At 45.8% G+C, this 17,455-nt stretch overlaps 1 protein-coding gene across 1 annotated transcript in view; it reads left to right on the top strand.

Annotated features, from left to right (window-relative positions):
• LOC138364381 (serine-rich adhesin for platelets-like) overlaps positions 1 to 14,707 on the top strand; it is a 25,247-nt gene extending 10,540 nt beyond the window's left edge. The window contains exon 2 of the mRNA XM_069323997.1: positions 13,760 to 14,707. Coding sequence (XP_069180098.1) covers positions 13,760 to 14,707 — 948 coding nt within the window. The remainder of the gene's footprint in view (positions 1 to 13,759) is intronic.
• Positions 14,708 to 17,455: the final 2,748 nt, after the last annotated feature.

A 17,455-nucleotide genomic window follows, 5' to 3' on the forward strand; every position in this document is an offset into this window, starting at 1 on the left:
ATTAGTCTGGAGTCATTCAGTTAAAGTACCGATTACTGCCTGGAGTAGCAGGGGTCCTAGAGCTACAGCTCAATTCTGGAGGTACTAATAGGTTAATACAAATAGGTCAGCGCATTCGTACACACACACACACACACACCCATGTTCAGAGCTGAACACACACACACACACACACACACACACACACACACACACACACACACACACACACACACACACACACACACACACACACACACACAAACACACACACAAATGCGCAAAGTTTCTTTCACCCTGAATGCCCCTGTTACCTACCAGTAAATAGGTACCTGGGAGTTAGTCAGCTGTCACGGGCTGCTTCCTGGTGTGTGTGTGTGTTTGGTGTGGAAAAAAAAGTAATTAGTAAACAGTTGATAAACAGTTGAGAGGCGGGCCGAAAGAGCAAAGCTCAACCCCCGCAAACATAACTAGGTGAATACAACTAGGTGAATACACATACACACACACACACACACACACACACACACACACACACACACACACACACACACACACACACACACACCACACACACACACACACACACACACACACACACACACACACACCACGCACACACACACACACACACACACACACACACACACACACACACACACACACACACACACACACACACACACACACACACACACACACCACACACACACACACACACACACACACACACACACACACCACACACACACACACACACACACACACACACACACACACACACACACACACACACACACACACACACACACACACACACACACACACACACACACAAAACATCTACACTTCCCCGCTTCATCCTGGAGGGAGATGGGGAAGGGTAGGAGGGGGGGGGGCGGGGTCAAACACATTAACCAAACACATCATTAAAGATCAAATCTTTTCAAGTATATGCCCCCCTCAACAAACACACCACGAATATATATATATATTGAATCCCACCGTTCTATAATTCCATCCCAGGCTTCTAATATAAATATATAAATACATCCCAACCTATATATCACAGAAAAAAAATATTTAAAAACCTTACCATCGCCCTCAAAAAAAAAAAATCCCTTTGCTAATAACTCGAAAATTAAAGAGCTTGAAACTTCGCATGCAGGTAATACCTATCCATGCGCTAAGCTCCTGCCTGATATTTGGACCTAAACGGGCTCGCAGGGGTAGTTAGGGCGGTGATAATGGCGACCCGGGTTTAAACCTGGGTCGCCCTGTGATTGGTCCAGAGTGAATTAGTCTCTTGGCCCATTAGCGTCGGTAACTAGTATGTTCGGTAAAGATCTGTCGGGTCGTTTTTGGTCTTTTGACGAGAGGTTGGGAGGAGGTGGGGTAGAGGGGGGGTGGAGGGGGGATAGAAGGAGGAGGAGGAGGAGGAGGAGGAGAAGATGAAGAGAGGGAGATAGGAGAGGTGTTGGGAGGCCGAACAGGGTGAGAGAGAGAGACGCTTATGGAGAAAAGGAAAATATAAGATAAAGAGGATGGAAAAGAGACAGAGGAGATAGACAGAGACAGGGAGGGAGAGACAGAGGAGATAGACAGAGCCAGGGAGGGAGAGACAGAGGAGATAGACAGAGCCAGGGAGGGAGAGACAGAGAAGATAGACAGAGACAGGGAGGGAGAGACAGAGGAGATAGACAGAGCCAGGGAGGGAGAGACAGAGAAGATAGACAGAGACAGGGAGGGAGAGACAGAGAAGATAGACAGAGCCAGGGAGGGAGAGACAGAGAAGATAGAAAGAGACAGGGAGGGAGAGACAGAGGAGATAGACAGAGACAGGGAGGGAGAGACAGAGAAGATAGACAGAGACAGGGAGGGAGAGACAGAGAAGATAGACAGAGACAGGGAGGGAGAGACAGAGAAGATAGACAGAGACAGGGAGGGAGAGACAGAGGAGATAGACAGAGACAGGGAGGGAGAGACAGAGGAGATAGACAGAGACAGGGAGAGATAAAGAAGATAGACAGAGACAGGGAGCGAGAGACAGAGGAGATAGACAGAGCCAGGGAGGGAGAGACAGAGAAGATAGACAGAGACAGGGAGGGAGAGACAGAGGAGATAGACAGAGACAGGGAGAGATAAAGAAGATAGACAGAGACAGGGAGCGAGAGACAGAGGAGATAGACAGAGCCAGAGATAGAGAGAGAGGCACACAGCAACACCAACGATTACATAACAAACTACATAAGTTACCATTCCCAAATGTTATAATTTTCGAAAACTCACCGAAGCGCGCGTCTCCCTGTTCGTTTGGATCTTTGCAGACTCTTTTGTTTGTCTGCCTGTCTGTCTGCCTGTCTGTCTGTCTGTCTGCCTGTCTGCCTGCCTGTCTGCCTGTCTGTCTGTCTGTCTGTCTGTCTGTCTGTCTGTCTGTCTGTCTGTCTGTCTGCCTGTCTGCCTGTCTGTCTGTCTGTCTGTCTGCCTGTCTGCCTGCCTGTCTGCCTGCCTGTCTGTCTGTACGCCAACTATATGGATGGTATTCATTAGCTTATGATTGCCCCCTTGACACATTTCAAACTCAAGAGGTCAAGGGTCACTTGTTGCGGTCAAGTGCTCAAAGGTCACGACTTACGGTCAAGTGGTTAAAGGTCACTATTTATGATCATGAGGTCAGGGGTCACGACTTACGGTCAAGCGGTCAAAGATCACGATTTGTAATCAGAGGGTCAATATTTTCGTATAAATTAAATCCTATAGGAGTATGCAATCACCATGGGAGTACACAACCACCATGGGAGTACACAATCACCATGGGAGTATGCAATCACCATGGGAGTACACAACCACCATGGGAGTACACAACCACCATGGGAGTACACAATCACCATGGGAGTACACAACCACCGTGGGAGTACACAACCACCATGGGAGTACACAATCACCATGGGAGTATGCAATCACCATGGGAGTACACAACCACCATGGGAGTACACAACCACCATGGGAGTACACAATCACCATGGGAGTATGCAATCACCATGGGAGTACACAACCACCATGGGAGTACACAATCACCATGGGAGTACACAACCACCATGGGAGTACACAACCACCATGGGAGTACACAATCACCATGGGAGTACACAACCACCGTGGGAGTACACAACCACCATGGGAGTACACAATCACCATGGGAGTATGCAATCACCATGGGAGTACACAACCACCATGGGAGTACACAACCACCATGGGAGTACACAATCACCATGGGAGTATGCAATCACCATGGGAGTACACAACCACCATGGGAGTACACAATCACCATGGGAGTATGCAATCACCATGGGAGTACACAACCACCATGGGAGTACACAATCACCATGGGAGTATGCAATCACCATGGGAGTACACAACCACCATGGGAGTACACAATCACCATGGGAGTATGCAATCACCATGGGAGTACACAACCACCATGGGAGTACACAACCACCATGGGAGTACACAATCACCATGGGAGTATGCAATCACCATGGGAGTACACAACCACCATGGGAGTACACAATCACCATGGGAGTATGCAATCACCATGGGAGTACACAACCACCATGGGAGTACACAATCACCATGGGAGTATGCAATCACCATGGGAGTACACAACCACCATGGGAGTACACAACCACCATGGGAGTACACAATCACCATGGGAGTGTGTAATCACCATGGGAGTATGCAATCACCATGGGAGTATGCAATCACCATGGGAGTATGCAATCACCATGGGAGTATGCAATCACCATGGGAGTACACAACCACCATGGGAGTACACAACCACCATGGGAGTACACAATCACCATGGGAGTATGCAATCACCATGGGAGTACACAACCACCATGGGAGTACACAACCACCATGGGAGTACAAAATCACCATGGGAGTATCCAATCACCATGGGAGTACACAACCACCATGGGAGTACACAATCACCATGGGAGTATGCAATCACCATGGGAGTACACAACCACCATGGGAGTACACAATCACCATGGGAGTATGCAATCACCATGGGAGTACACAACCACCATGGGAGTACACAACCACCATGGGAGTACACAATCACCATGGGAGTGTGTAATCACCATGGGAGTATGCAATCACCATGGGAGTATGCAATCACCATGGGAGTATGCAATCACCATGGGAGTATGCAATCACCATGGGAGTACACAACCACCATGGGAGTACACAACCACCATGGGAGTACACAATCACCATGGGAGTATGCAATCACCATGGGAGTACACAACCACCATGGGAGTACACAATCACCATGGGAGTATGCAATCACCATGGGAGTACACAACCACCATGGGAGTACACAACCACCATGGGAGTACACAATCACCATGGGAGTGTGTAATCACCATGGGAGTATGCAATCACCATGGGAGTATGCAATCACCATGGGAGTACACAATCACCATGGGAGTATGCAATCACCATGGGAGTGCACAACCACCATGGGAGTACACAATCACCATGGGAGTATGCAATCACCATGGGAGTACACAACCACCATGGGAGTACACAACCACCATGGGAGTACACAATCACCATGGGAGTGTGTAATCACCATGGGAGTATGCAATCACCATGGGAGTATGCAATCACCATGGGAGTATGCAATCACCATGGGAGTATGCAATCACCATGGGAGTACACAACCACCATGGGAGTACACAACCACCATGGGAGTACACAATCACCATGGGAGTATGCAATCACCATGGGAGTACACAACCACCATGGGAGTACACAACCACCATGGGAGTACACAACCACCATGGGAGTACACAATCACCATGGGAGTACACAACCACCGTGGGAGTACACAACCACCATGGGAATACACAATCACCATGGGAGTATGCAATCACCATGGGAGTACACAACCACCATGGGAGTACACAACCACCATGGGAGTACACAATCACCATGGGAGTATGCAATCACCATGGGAGTACACAACCACCATGGGAGTACACAACCACTATGGGAGTACACAATCACCATGGGAGTGTGTAATCACCATGGGAGTATGCAATCACCATGGGAGTATGCAATCACCATGGGAGTATGCAATCACCATGAATGTATGCAATCACCATGGGAGTACACAATCACCATGGGAGTACACAATCACCATGGGAGTACACAATCACCATGGGAGTACACAATCACCATGGGAGTACACAATCACCATGGGAGTACTCAATCACCATGGGAGTACACAATCACCATGGGAGTTCACAATCACCATGGGAGTATACAATCACCATGGGAGTACACAATCACCATGGGAGTTCACAATCACCATGGGAGTACACAACCACCATGGGAGTACACAACCACCATGGGAGTACACCACCATGGGAGTACACAATCACCATGGGAGTACACAATCACCATGGGAGTACTCAACCACCATGGGAGTACTCAACCACCATGGGAGTACACCACCATGGGAGTACTCAACCACCATGGGAGTACACCACCATGGGAGTACTCAATCACCATGCGAGTACACAATCACCATGGGAGTATGCAATCACCATGGGAGTATGCAATCACCATGGAAGTATGAAATCACCATGGGAGTATGCAATCACCATGGGAGTATGCAATCACCATGGGAGTATGCAATCACCATGGGAGTATGCAATCACCATGGGAGTACACGATCATCGTGGGAGTACACAATCACCATGGGAGTATGCAATCACCATGGGAGTATGCAATCACCATGGGAGTACACAATCACTATGGGAGTACACAATCACCATGGGAGTACACAATCACCATGGGAGTACTTAATCACCATGGGAGTACACAATCACCATGAGAGTACACAATCACCATGGGAGTACACAGTCACCATGGGAGTACACAATCACCATGGGAGGAGTACTCAACCACCATGGGAGTACTCAACCACCATGGGAGTACACAATCACCATGGGAGTACACAATCACCATGGGAGTACACAATCACCATGGGAGTACACAGTCACCATGGGAGTACACAATCACCATGGGAGTACACAGTCACCATGGGAGTACACAATCACCATGAGAGTACACAACCACAATGGGAGTACACAATTACCATGGGAGTAACAATTACCATGGGAGTACTCAACCACCATGGGAGTACACAATCACCATGGGAGTAACAATTACCATGGGAGTACTCAACCACCATGGGAGTACACAATCACCATGGGAGTACACAATCACCATGGGAGTACACAATCACCATGGGAGTACACAACAACCATGGGAGTACACAATCAACATGGGAGTACTCAACCACCATGGGAGTACTCAACCACCATGGGAGTACACAATCACCATGGGAGTACACAATCACCATGGGAGTACACAATCACCATGGGAGTACACAATCACCATGGGAGTACACAATCACCATGGGAGTACACAATCACTATGGGAGTACACAATCACCATGGGAGTACACAATCACCATGGGAGTACACAATCACCATGGGAGTACACAATCACCATGGGAGTGCTCAACCACCATGGGAGTACACAATCAACATGGGAGTACACAATCACCATGGGAGTACACAATCACCATGGGAGTACACAATCACCATGGGAGTGCTCAACCACCATGGGAGTACACAATCAACATGGGAGTACACAATCACCATGGGAGTACTCAACCACCATGGGAGTACACAATCACCATTGGAGTACTCAACCACCATGGGAGTACACAATCAACATGGGAGTACACAATCACCATGGGAGTACACAATCACCATGGGAGTACACAAACACCATGGGAGTACACAATCAACATGGGAGTACACAATCACCATGGGAGTACACAATCACCATGGGAGTACACAATCACCATGGGAGTACACAATCACCATGGGAGTACACAACCACCATGGGAGTACACAATCAACATGGGAGTAACTCTCCACCGAGGCAGTAAATCCCTCGTGGGAGGCGCAGTTAATACTCCCGCCAGCAACTTAATCACAAATATATTAAAAGTTGCTCAGCGGTCACTAATTAAAAACATTTCATAATTTTGACAAAGTTTTTTCACCAAAATTTCGTGATATAATTTGAACTAGGTCTATATCAAGTAGAAATGCTTGTCTGTCTGTCCAAAGTAGGAGGAGCGACGCCTAGGGCTAGCCTCACCCAGCTTTGCTATTTGAAACATGGCACGTGTGTGTGTGTCATACACCAGTTGGGTCGGCCCTATTGCAATAGTGTAAGAATTATTGGCATTTATAGTGAATATCTGTGATTTTCATGAAGACTAAAATAGAATTAGGGTTGTGTTTTCCAAAGAGTTTTAATGATTAATCACACAGTTTACACACGTAATATTTTTAGGGTTTAATTTGTTTAATTTGAACGATTGAGGCTTAAATAGAGATCCAACTTGTACATGCTGGTATGTACAAGTTGGATCCCTATTTAAGCCTCAATATAGCACGTCAAAACAATATAGCAACCATTTAACCCGTATGGCACTTGGGGATATTAATAGGAGCTGCCTCGTATGGGCCAAAAGGCCTTTTGCAGTTACCTTCTTTCTCATATTTCCTTTCCTTCACTTATTCTTGGTGGTCAGGTGATCTGCCCAGGCGGATATAAGGGTCTGATCAGCAATGTTTTCTTATCTTCATTCTGCTTTGCTCTGGTGAAGGCGAATTAGCCGAAAACGCGTTAAGCATTCTCTATTTTTCACATGTGGTTACTCTGCACACTTGGATCAGTGTTTTTGTGATCATTGTTGCATATACATATATATATATATATATATATATATATATATATATATATATATATATATATATATATATATATATATATATATATAACTTTTAACAACTTTAAAGCGTTGTGATTATCTTGCGGATAACAAGGTGATAGTGTCGTTAACCTCGCCTTCATAGATGTGTCTCAATATATTTGGAAATCCTTTGCTGAAATTTTCAAACATTTCAACGCATTGGGTAATAAACTAGTTAACGAAATTAAAAGACCATAAAGTAGCCAACATCATATCCCAGCACCACAATGTTGCCATCCAGAGAGGAAGCTGAGGTCGCTAAAGAAATGTGATGACCAATATTTGTGTGTAATTATCGAAATGCAATTGCAGAAAGAGATGTGTGTGTGTGTGTGTGTGTGTGTGTGTGTGTGTGTGTGTGTGTGTGTGTGTGTGTGTGTATGTGTGTGTGTGTGTGTGTGTGTGTGTGTGTGTGTGTGTGTGTGTGTGGCCTGTAACTCGTGGAATAAATGTGTTTGAAAGAAAAGTTATTGGATGTGTTTGTCACCGTCCTGGGAAACATATTCCCCGTTTTTTATTCATGTATGTACATCTATATATATATATATATTGACACACACACACACACACACACACACACACACACACACACACACACACACAAACACAGACACACACACACACACACACACACACACACACACACACACACACACACACACACACACACACACACACACACACACACACACACACACACACAAAACAGAAAAAAATAAGATTAGAAATAACAGGACCAGAAGAAATAATTACTGACTTACTAAAATGTCGATAAATAATACAATAAAGCATTGAAACACGGTCCTTAGCATTGGTCCAGTTTGCCGCTCTTTACTCTGGTTTAACTCTAGTCTTCGGGTATCGTAAATTACATTAATTATATATTTACAACGACAGGAGTCATTAATGAAGATCAGAGAATATTAATTACCTGGCGTTGAGCGCGGGCTCTCCGGCGCTCAGAATAAAGCACGTATCACAATAACCTGCAAATATAATCGCCCATTTTCGCAATTTATGCGACCAGGGGACAGCAGCGCCACAATATGAAGTGCAAAATCCGACGCTTTGAGATGATATATGATACTTACCGGAGTTCTGGTCAACGGGGCGTCGAGCGCTGAGCATTATTGGAACGCGCCATTGTAAACAAACAATATGGCCTCCTCCCTGACTGCACATGTCTCCTAATGACGTCAATTATGTCCTCCGATTCATCCGTAATTTTCAAAGTTACTTCACGATGCTCTTTTTTTTTAGGGGGGTTGGAATCCCTCTGTGAATGATAATAAATGAAAGAAATGTCCATCGTAGCTGCCACCACGCCCCAGGCGCGAAAAATTAGAGACAGTGCACCCGTGATGGACGTTATCTCCTCGTGTCATTACGAGTCAACATTCCCCTTGAGACCTTCGGGGTTCTCGACGTTGGCAGAGGGGCGGGGATAGCACCCTTATCCCGCGCCGCCCACCAAATGATTATGAGCACCCTAGCCAATGAATTATAGTCGCAATAAATTTTCGCTCTCCGATGACCGCCCTTTGCGTCTGGTAAACAGAGTTGGACATCAATTTCCCGTGTAAATACGAATCTCACTTACGCCAAATGACTGTCGGCCGCGCGTACCATCGATTGTCATTTGTTAGGGCGTGGCCCAGGCATGTTGGCAACCCCGCGCCCGCCCACGGTCCTGATTGGCTGCTTATTTAGTTTATCCGACCAATAAAATGCGCGTCCCAGCGCGCCTCTCACTCCTGCCACCAGGAGATCATGGATTATACGTCTCTGTTCATCCTAGGATATGTCTTTTGAGTATTAAATACACCACATTGTCCCATGTCCATTTGAGGAGGGATTTGTTTGATTGTAATTAGTTGATTGTAATCTGGTGGCGGAGATGATATACGGGTTATCGTGGCTTGAGGTGATATATTAAACCTGTTATTTAATTTAATAAATTAAATTATTATAATTGTAATTATAATAATTATTGCATTGTAATTATTATTAGATATAATGATAAAAACAATAATGAGAGTAATAATTATTGGAACCTGTGTTAGTTCTTTATCTTTGTGGAAGACGAGGACCTTCACCAGGGGGTAGACAGGAACCTACACCAGGGGGTAGACAGGAACCTACACCAGGGGGTAGACAGGAACCTACACCAGGGGGTAGACAGGAACCTACACCAGGGGGTAGACAGGAACCTACACCAGGGGGTAGACAGGAACCTACACCAGGGGGTAGACAGGAACCTACACCAGGGGGGTAGACAGGAACCTACACCAGGGGGTAGACAGGAACCTACACCTGGGGGGTAGACAGGAACCTACACCAGGGGGTAGACAGGAACCTACACCAGGGGGTAGACAGGAACCTACACCAGGGGGTAGACAGGAACCTACACCTGGGGGGTAGACAGGAACCTACACCAGGGGGTAGACAGGAACCTACACCTGTGGGGTAGACAGGAACCTACACCAGTGGGTAGACAGGAACCTATACCAGGGGGTAGACAGGAACCTACACCAGGGGGTAGACAGGAACCTGCACCAGGGGTAGACAGGAACCTACACCAGGGGGTAGACAGGAACCTACACCAGGAGGTAGACAGGAACCTACACCAGGGGGTAGACAGGAATCTACACCAGGGGGTAGACAGGAACCTACACCAGGGGGTAGACAGGAACCTACACCAGGGGGTAGACAGGAACCTACACCAGGGGGTAGACAGGAACCTACACCAGGGGGTAGACAGGAACCTACACCTGGGGGGTAGACAGGAACCTACACCAGGGGGTAGACAGGAACCTACACCAGGGGGTAGACAGGAACCTACACCAGGGGGTAGACAGGAACCTACACCTGGGGGGTAGACAGGAACCTACACCAGGGGATAGACAGGAACCTACACCTGTGGGGTAGACAGGAACCAACACCAGTGGGTAGACAGGAACCTATACCAGGGGGTAGACAGGAACCTACACCAGGGGGTAGACAGGAACCTGCACCAGGGGGTAGACAGGAACCTACACCAGGGGGTAGACAGGAACCTACACCAGGAGGTAGACAGGAACCTACACCAGGGGGTAGACAGGAATCTACACCAGGGGGTAGACAGGAACCTACACCAGGGGGTAGACAGGAACCTACACCAGGGGGTAGACAGGAACCTACACCAGGGGGTAGACAGGAACCTACACCAGGGGGTAGACAGAAACCTACACCAGGGGGTAGACAGGAACCTACACCTGGGGGGTAGATAGGAACCTACACCAGGGGGTAGACAGGAACCTACACCAGGGGGTAGACAGAAACCTTCACCAGGGGGTAGACAGAAACCTACACCAGGAGGTAGACAGGAACCTACACCTGGGGGGTAGACGGGAACCTACACCAGGGGGTAGACAGGAACCTACACCAGGGGGTAGACAGAAACCTACACCAGGGGGTAGACAGGAACCTACACCAGGGGGTAGACAGGAACCTACACCTGGGGTAGACAGGAACCTACACCAGAGGGTAGACAGGAACCTACACCAGGGGGTAGACAGGAACCTACACCAGGGGGTAGACAGGAACCTACACCAGGGGGTAGACAGGAACCTACACCAGGGGGTAGACAGGAACCTACACCAGGGGGTAGACAGGAACCTACACCAGGGGGTAGACAAGAACCTACACCAGGGGGTAGACAGGAACCTACACCAGGGGGTAGACAGGAACCTACACCAGGGGGTAGACAGGAACCTACACCAGGGTGTCCAGCATCTCTGGTGGTTCATCTCTGGTGATAGGGTTCACAACACCTTCCTCAAGAATAAACTACCGAACAAGAGAAAGCCACAGGTAACTACCAGACAGAGATTACCTTGACATGAATTGAGCAATTTGGGGAAATTAAATCCTCAAAAATATCCAAAATCGCCTAACACAGAGTGATCAATAAATTTAAAAATAAATCCTCGCAGTAATGTAGTTATCTGAACACAGAAGTGCAGTTCTTGCTTGCAACAAGCAAAGCGATATGTAAAATATTATGAAACGTTACTAATTGTGACAGGAACAACAATATCAATCATTATTATTTTAATGATAAGTTAGGTTGATGTACGATGATTCCATAAATCCGCGTTGAACGGTAGGGATGTTGCCATGACAACCCTATCCAACACCCATAGATGTTGGGTGTTGGATAGGGTTCCAACATCCACATAGGTAGAGATATTGCAATCTGTCCTTTTCCCCCTAATGCACCTAATATCAAATGTTTGCGAACTGTGAAACCCCCAATCGCTATTTTCTCAAATAAAAATAGCGATTGGGGGGTTTGATGCGTTATATCAATTGGGGGGGATTGATATTGATGTATATAGCTAGGTGTAGGGTAAAGTAGATTTATTTAGAGTCAGGTGGCAATTATTTGCATTTGCTGCTCGCGGGCGCAACATTAGGAGAGAGATATGTGAAAGAAAGCGAAGCATCCTACCTTGAACGGTAGGGATGTTGCCATGACAACCATCAACAGCCCCCACAGCAACAGCATCCTACGAGAAAAGCTCTGGCTGGACCCCTTACTTAAGGCGCTCGTCTGGGAAAAGGAAGGCTACCCAGGACCTTGGTTCGAGCCCCTATCCTCATGTTCCATAGATTTTTCCCTCATAGATACATCACTGTATTGTAATTACATAACAAACCTGTAATTACAGGTTTGTTATTCATAAACAGGTCTGGTGAGTGGTTTATCGCGTATCTGTTCGTGAGAGCAGGCTCGAACCCTGGGTTCAGGTCACGGCGGGATGGGACTCTCCACCCCTCGCCTGGGGGTTATCAATAATTACGAAACCTCTACATCTTTTCTCGATCACGGTGGCATTGTTTACATTTATTAAATTGTTTATGATCTCCTAGGCACTACGAGGTTGTCTATAACAATAATAATCATAAGTATTAAAGTTTCGGGGCTCGTAAACTGTAATTAATGTAAACAATGTCGTCATGATTAAGGAAAGATATACAGGTTTACCCAAGTGCGTGGGTAAAAAATAGTTTCTTAAAAACCGTTAAAGAACGGTTTCTTAAAAACCGTTAAAAACAGTTTCTTAAAAATCGTAAAAACGGTTTCTTAAAAACCGTCAAAAACGGTTTCTTAAAAACCGTTAAAAACGGTTTCTTAAAAAATATTCTTCAAAACGGTCTCTGTACATTAACTAACCTTACCTAGGCTAACCTAACCTAACCCAACCTAACCTAACCCAACCTAACCTAACCCAACCTAATCCAACCTAGCCTAACCAACCCAAACCGACTTTATCACAGGTCTAACCTAGGTTATGCAGCCTAACCTAACAATATATATATATATATATATATATATATATATATATATATATATATATATACACACGGTTTGGACACTCGGGAAAAAAAACACCCAATAAACTTTTGTCAATAGTTTCCGTTTACTCAAAGTAGGCGACAGTGTTTCATGGTATGTAAATCCTTGCAAGCAGTAACAGTTTAATCCGTCAACTTCAAGATTTGCCGCTAATCAGGTTTGGCAACCAGAGGCGGATTGTCTCCTTGTAGAAGGGACAGACAAACTGTGGAACATGGAATATCAAATACAACAAGGTAATTGTTTGTTTTCCATACAAGACAATTGTCTTCCATACAACAAGACAATTGTCTTCCATACAACAAGGCAATTGCTTTCCGTACAACAAGGCAATTGTTTTCCATACAACAAGGCAATTGTTTTCCATTCAAATATGTCAGAAAATGTTCTTGCTAGGCATCACGTTCAAAGAAGAACTCCAGATAGCTCTAAGAGAACAGGAGACTAGCTAAGAACTAGTCTGTTCTAAGCTAGGACAGACTAGCTTAGGAGAACAGACGAGCCTAGGAGAACAGACGAGCCTAGAAGAACAGACGAGCCTAGGAGAGCAGACGAGCCTAGGAGAGCAGACGAGCCTAGGAGAGCAGACGAGCCTAGGAGAGCAGACGAGCCTAGGAGAGCAGACGAGCCTAGGAGAACAGACGAGCCTAGGAGAACAGACGAGCCTAGGAGAACAGACGAGCCTAGGAGAACAGACGAGCCTAGGAGAACAGACGAGCCTAGGAGAACAGACGAGCCTAGGAGAACAGACTAGCTTAGGAGAACAGACGAGCCTAGGAGAACAGACGAGCCTAGGAGAACAGACGAGCCTAGGAGAACAGACGAGCCTAGGAGAACAGACGAGCCTAGGAGAACAAACGAGCCTAGGAGAACAAACGAGCCTAGGAGAACAGACGAGCCTAGAAGAACAGACGAGCCTAGGAGAACAGACGAGCCTAGAAGAACAGACAAGCCTAGGAGAACAGACGAGCCTAGGAGAACAGACGAGCCTAGGAGAACAAACGAGCCTAGGAGAACAGACGAGCCTAGGAGAACAGACGAGCCTAGGAGAACAGACTAGCTTAGGAGAACAGACGAGCCTAGGAGAACAGACGAGCCTAGGAGAACAGACGAGCCTAGGAGAACAGACTAGCTTAGGAGAACAGACGAGCCTAGGAGAACAGACGAGCCTAGGAGAACAGACGAGCCTAGGAGAGCAGACGAGCCTAGGAGAACAGACGAGCCTAGGAGAACAGACTAGCTTAGGAGAACAGACGAGCCTAGGAGAACAGACGAGCCTAGGAGAACAGACGAGCCTAGGAGAACAGACTAGCTTAGGAGAACAGACGAGCCTAGGAGAACAGACGAGCCTAGGAGAACAGACGAGCCTAGGAGAACATATAACCCATAGTAGACTTCCATCAAATATCCCACGGTAGATATTAAAAGAGATAGTAGACGTATAATGTAAATTGCTTGTTTTATTTTTCACCTCTTCACTGGAAAAGGGAGAGCTACCAGACTGCTAGAAAACGGCAAATACAGTGCCAATATACCCGGAAAGAATGGGGGGGGGGAAGGGCAGACAAGCCCCATTAAACCTCAGTTCAGGATCACTAACAACGAGGTTCGTGGAAGACTTAGAATAGTTATCTCTAAAGTTAGAGATAAGACTTATCTCTAAAACACTCATAGATCCAGTGAAGGGACACGACCTGCTCCTTAGATTTTTCACAAGATATCCGATTGTTGGCCAGAAACATGTGAAGTGAAGCATGGTTCTAGCTCCCTCATACTGACCTAAACTTACATCACCCTACCTAGGACAAAAATGGTTTCTTCTTCTTCTTCTTCTTCTTCTTCTTCTTCTTCTTCTTCTTCTTCTTCTTCTTCTTCTTCTTCTTCTTCTTCTTCTTCTTCTTCTTCTTCTTCTTCTTCTTCTTCTTCTTCTTCTTCTTCTTCTTCTTCTTCTTCTTCTTCTTCTGCTTCTTCTTCTTCTTCTTCTTCTTCTTCTTCTTCTTCTTCTTCTTCTTCTTCTTCTTCTTCTTCTTCTTCTTCTTCTTCTTCTTCTTCTTCTTTTTCTTCTTCTTCTTCTTACCAGTGTCTGCTGATGCTGTTAGAACTGTTCAGAAGAGTTAGAACTGAGAGAGAATGTGAAATAATACGAACGAAATGTTATCAACTTTGACCCCAAAATATATTGTAAAAATTGTGAGGACAGAAACAGGATTGAGAAGACCTTTACAAATGTATAGGTTAGACCTCAGTACAACATCAGTAAAAGAGACATACCGGAAATTAAACATAATTACAAATCTGTCATCAGCGGCACACGCAAGGATAGTGACGTTGAAAGCACACAGACACCAAACAGACCGACGTCCGTATAGTTTCCAAGAATTTGGAAAATGGACAAAAAAAGAAAGCCAGGAAAGCTTCACCAATATGCGTCAAGACTCGTTCCGGAGCTGAGGGATCAGAGCTACAAGGAAGGACTGAAGCGACTGGCCCTCACCACTGCGGGAGAAGAAGAGGAATACAAACTAATAATGCTAATCCATGTTTAGCGATAGCCATAAAAAAAGTAGATCATGAAAACTGCTGCTTCGTGAAACAGATTTACACAGGAAGGAACCAATCGACTTGAGAATGGTCCAGGACGGACCGAAACGTCGTCGTCCCTTCAACTTCTAGTGTGTGGTCTGGTCAACAACCTGTCGTGTATTTCCACAAAACCCCAAAAGGTTTTGAAAAAAAGATTTAAACAATAAGATAGATCTTTCATCTCCATTCCAAGGAGTTGAGATAAGTTGCTTTCTGGCGGACCCAGTAGTTTAAGTATCTCCCTGATTCTTGACATTGCCAGATTCTTGAAATTCATTGTTTAAACAGAATTGAAAATATATCATTGGCAAGGGCCGTCAATATAATATAGATTAAAAGCCTTCGGATACATGGAGGTGAGAAAGTATTGACAAAAATTTAAAGCCAGTAACATATGCATCATGCATTATTAAAGATATGAGAGGGCTAACTTTTAGCTTTTATGTTGGCTAAGAAGCCTTTGTAAAAATCTAAGTCATACAACCCAAGTGAACATGATTTTAGATCATGAAAATCATGTATATCACAGTTAGGTGACCATTGCGACAAAATCACAGAGGGGGGTAGATATAACCCAAAATGCTGAAACTTCGTATAAACAGATTTTTGCAAAAAGCATTTGATAGATTTCATCATCATGGAACTGACTAATAACCCATCAAATGGAAACTTAGATAGCAGGTAAATAAGAGGAAATGAAATTAAAATTGTACAAATTAACATCCATCGGTGTTAAATTTAAATTACTTTTGTACTGATCAACGAATACCTGAACAAGCGAACATGAGATATGACCCAGTGGGACCTCCACACAGAACGGAACGACCGAAGATCTTGTAATAATAATGACGCAACACTTAATGTTTAGAGCGAACAACACAACAGAGATAGCAACAGCCAGGACAATGACAAGCTGGATAATGAAAACATCCAGAACTAAGGGATGCCACGCCAATAATGGCACTATGCCACGCCAATAATGGCACTCATAATAGCACCGGTGTTGCCTCGTATTCAATATTATCCAATAAAAAGTCTGGGCGAAATATGCTCAAATAGAGAGCGCCAGAGAGCCCCACGACTCTTCAGTCTCCTGCCGAGGCACACGGTAAACATCACTGGAACAACAGTAGAAGGTTTCGAGAGACAACTTGGCACATTGATCGAGATCAGCGTGGCTGTGTGGTCATGCTAGCTACAAAAAACAAACAGCTTCGTAGACCAGGAAATCACCAGGAGATGGCTGGCTCCAGGCCAGGCGACAGAACTATCAAAATTACCTACAGGTAATCCACAGCTATTGCAACATATTAGACTCTCGAGGGAATTGAGAAATGTTGACAAAAACAACATTGGCAAGATCAAGGGGAGGCAGGACAATCTTGAGGTTATCTTGAGATGATTTCGGGGCTTTAGTATCCCCGCGGCCCGGTCCTCGACCAGGCCTCCACCCCCAGGAAGCAGCCCGTGACAGCTGACTAACACCCAGGTACCTATTTTACTGCTAGGTAACAGGGGCATAGGGTGAAAGAAACTCTGCCCATTGTTTCTCGCATGCGCCCGGGATCGAACCCGGGACCACA

This window comes from Procambarus clarkii, chromosome 13, assembly GCF_040958095.1.
Source record: "Procambarus clarkii isolate CNS0578487 chromosome 13, FALCON_Pclarkii_2.0, whole genome shotgun sequence".
Taxonomy (NCBI): Eukaryota; Metazoa; Arthropoda; class Malacostraca; order Decapoda; family Cambaridae; genus Procambarus; species Procambarus clarkii.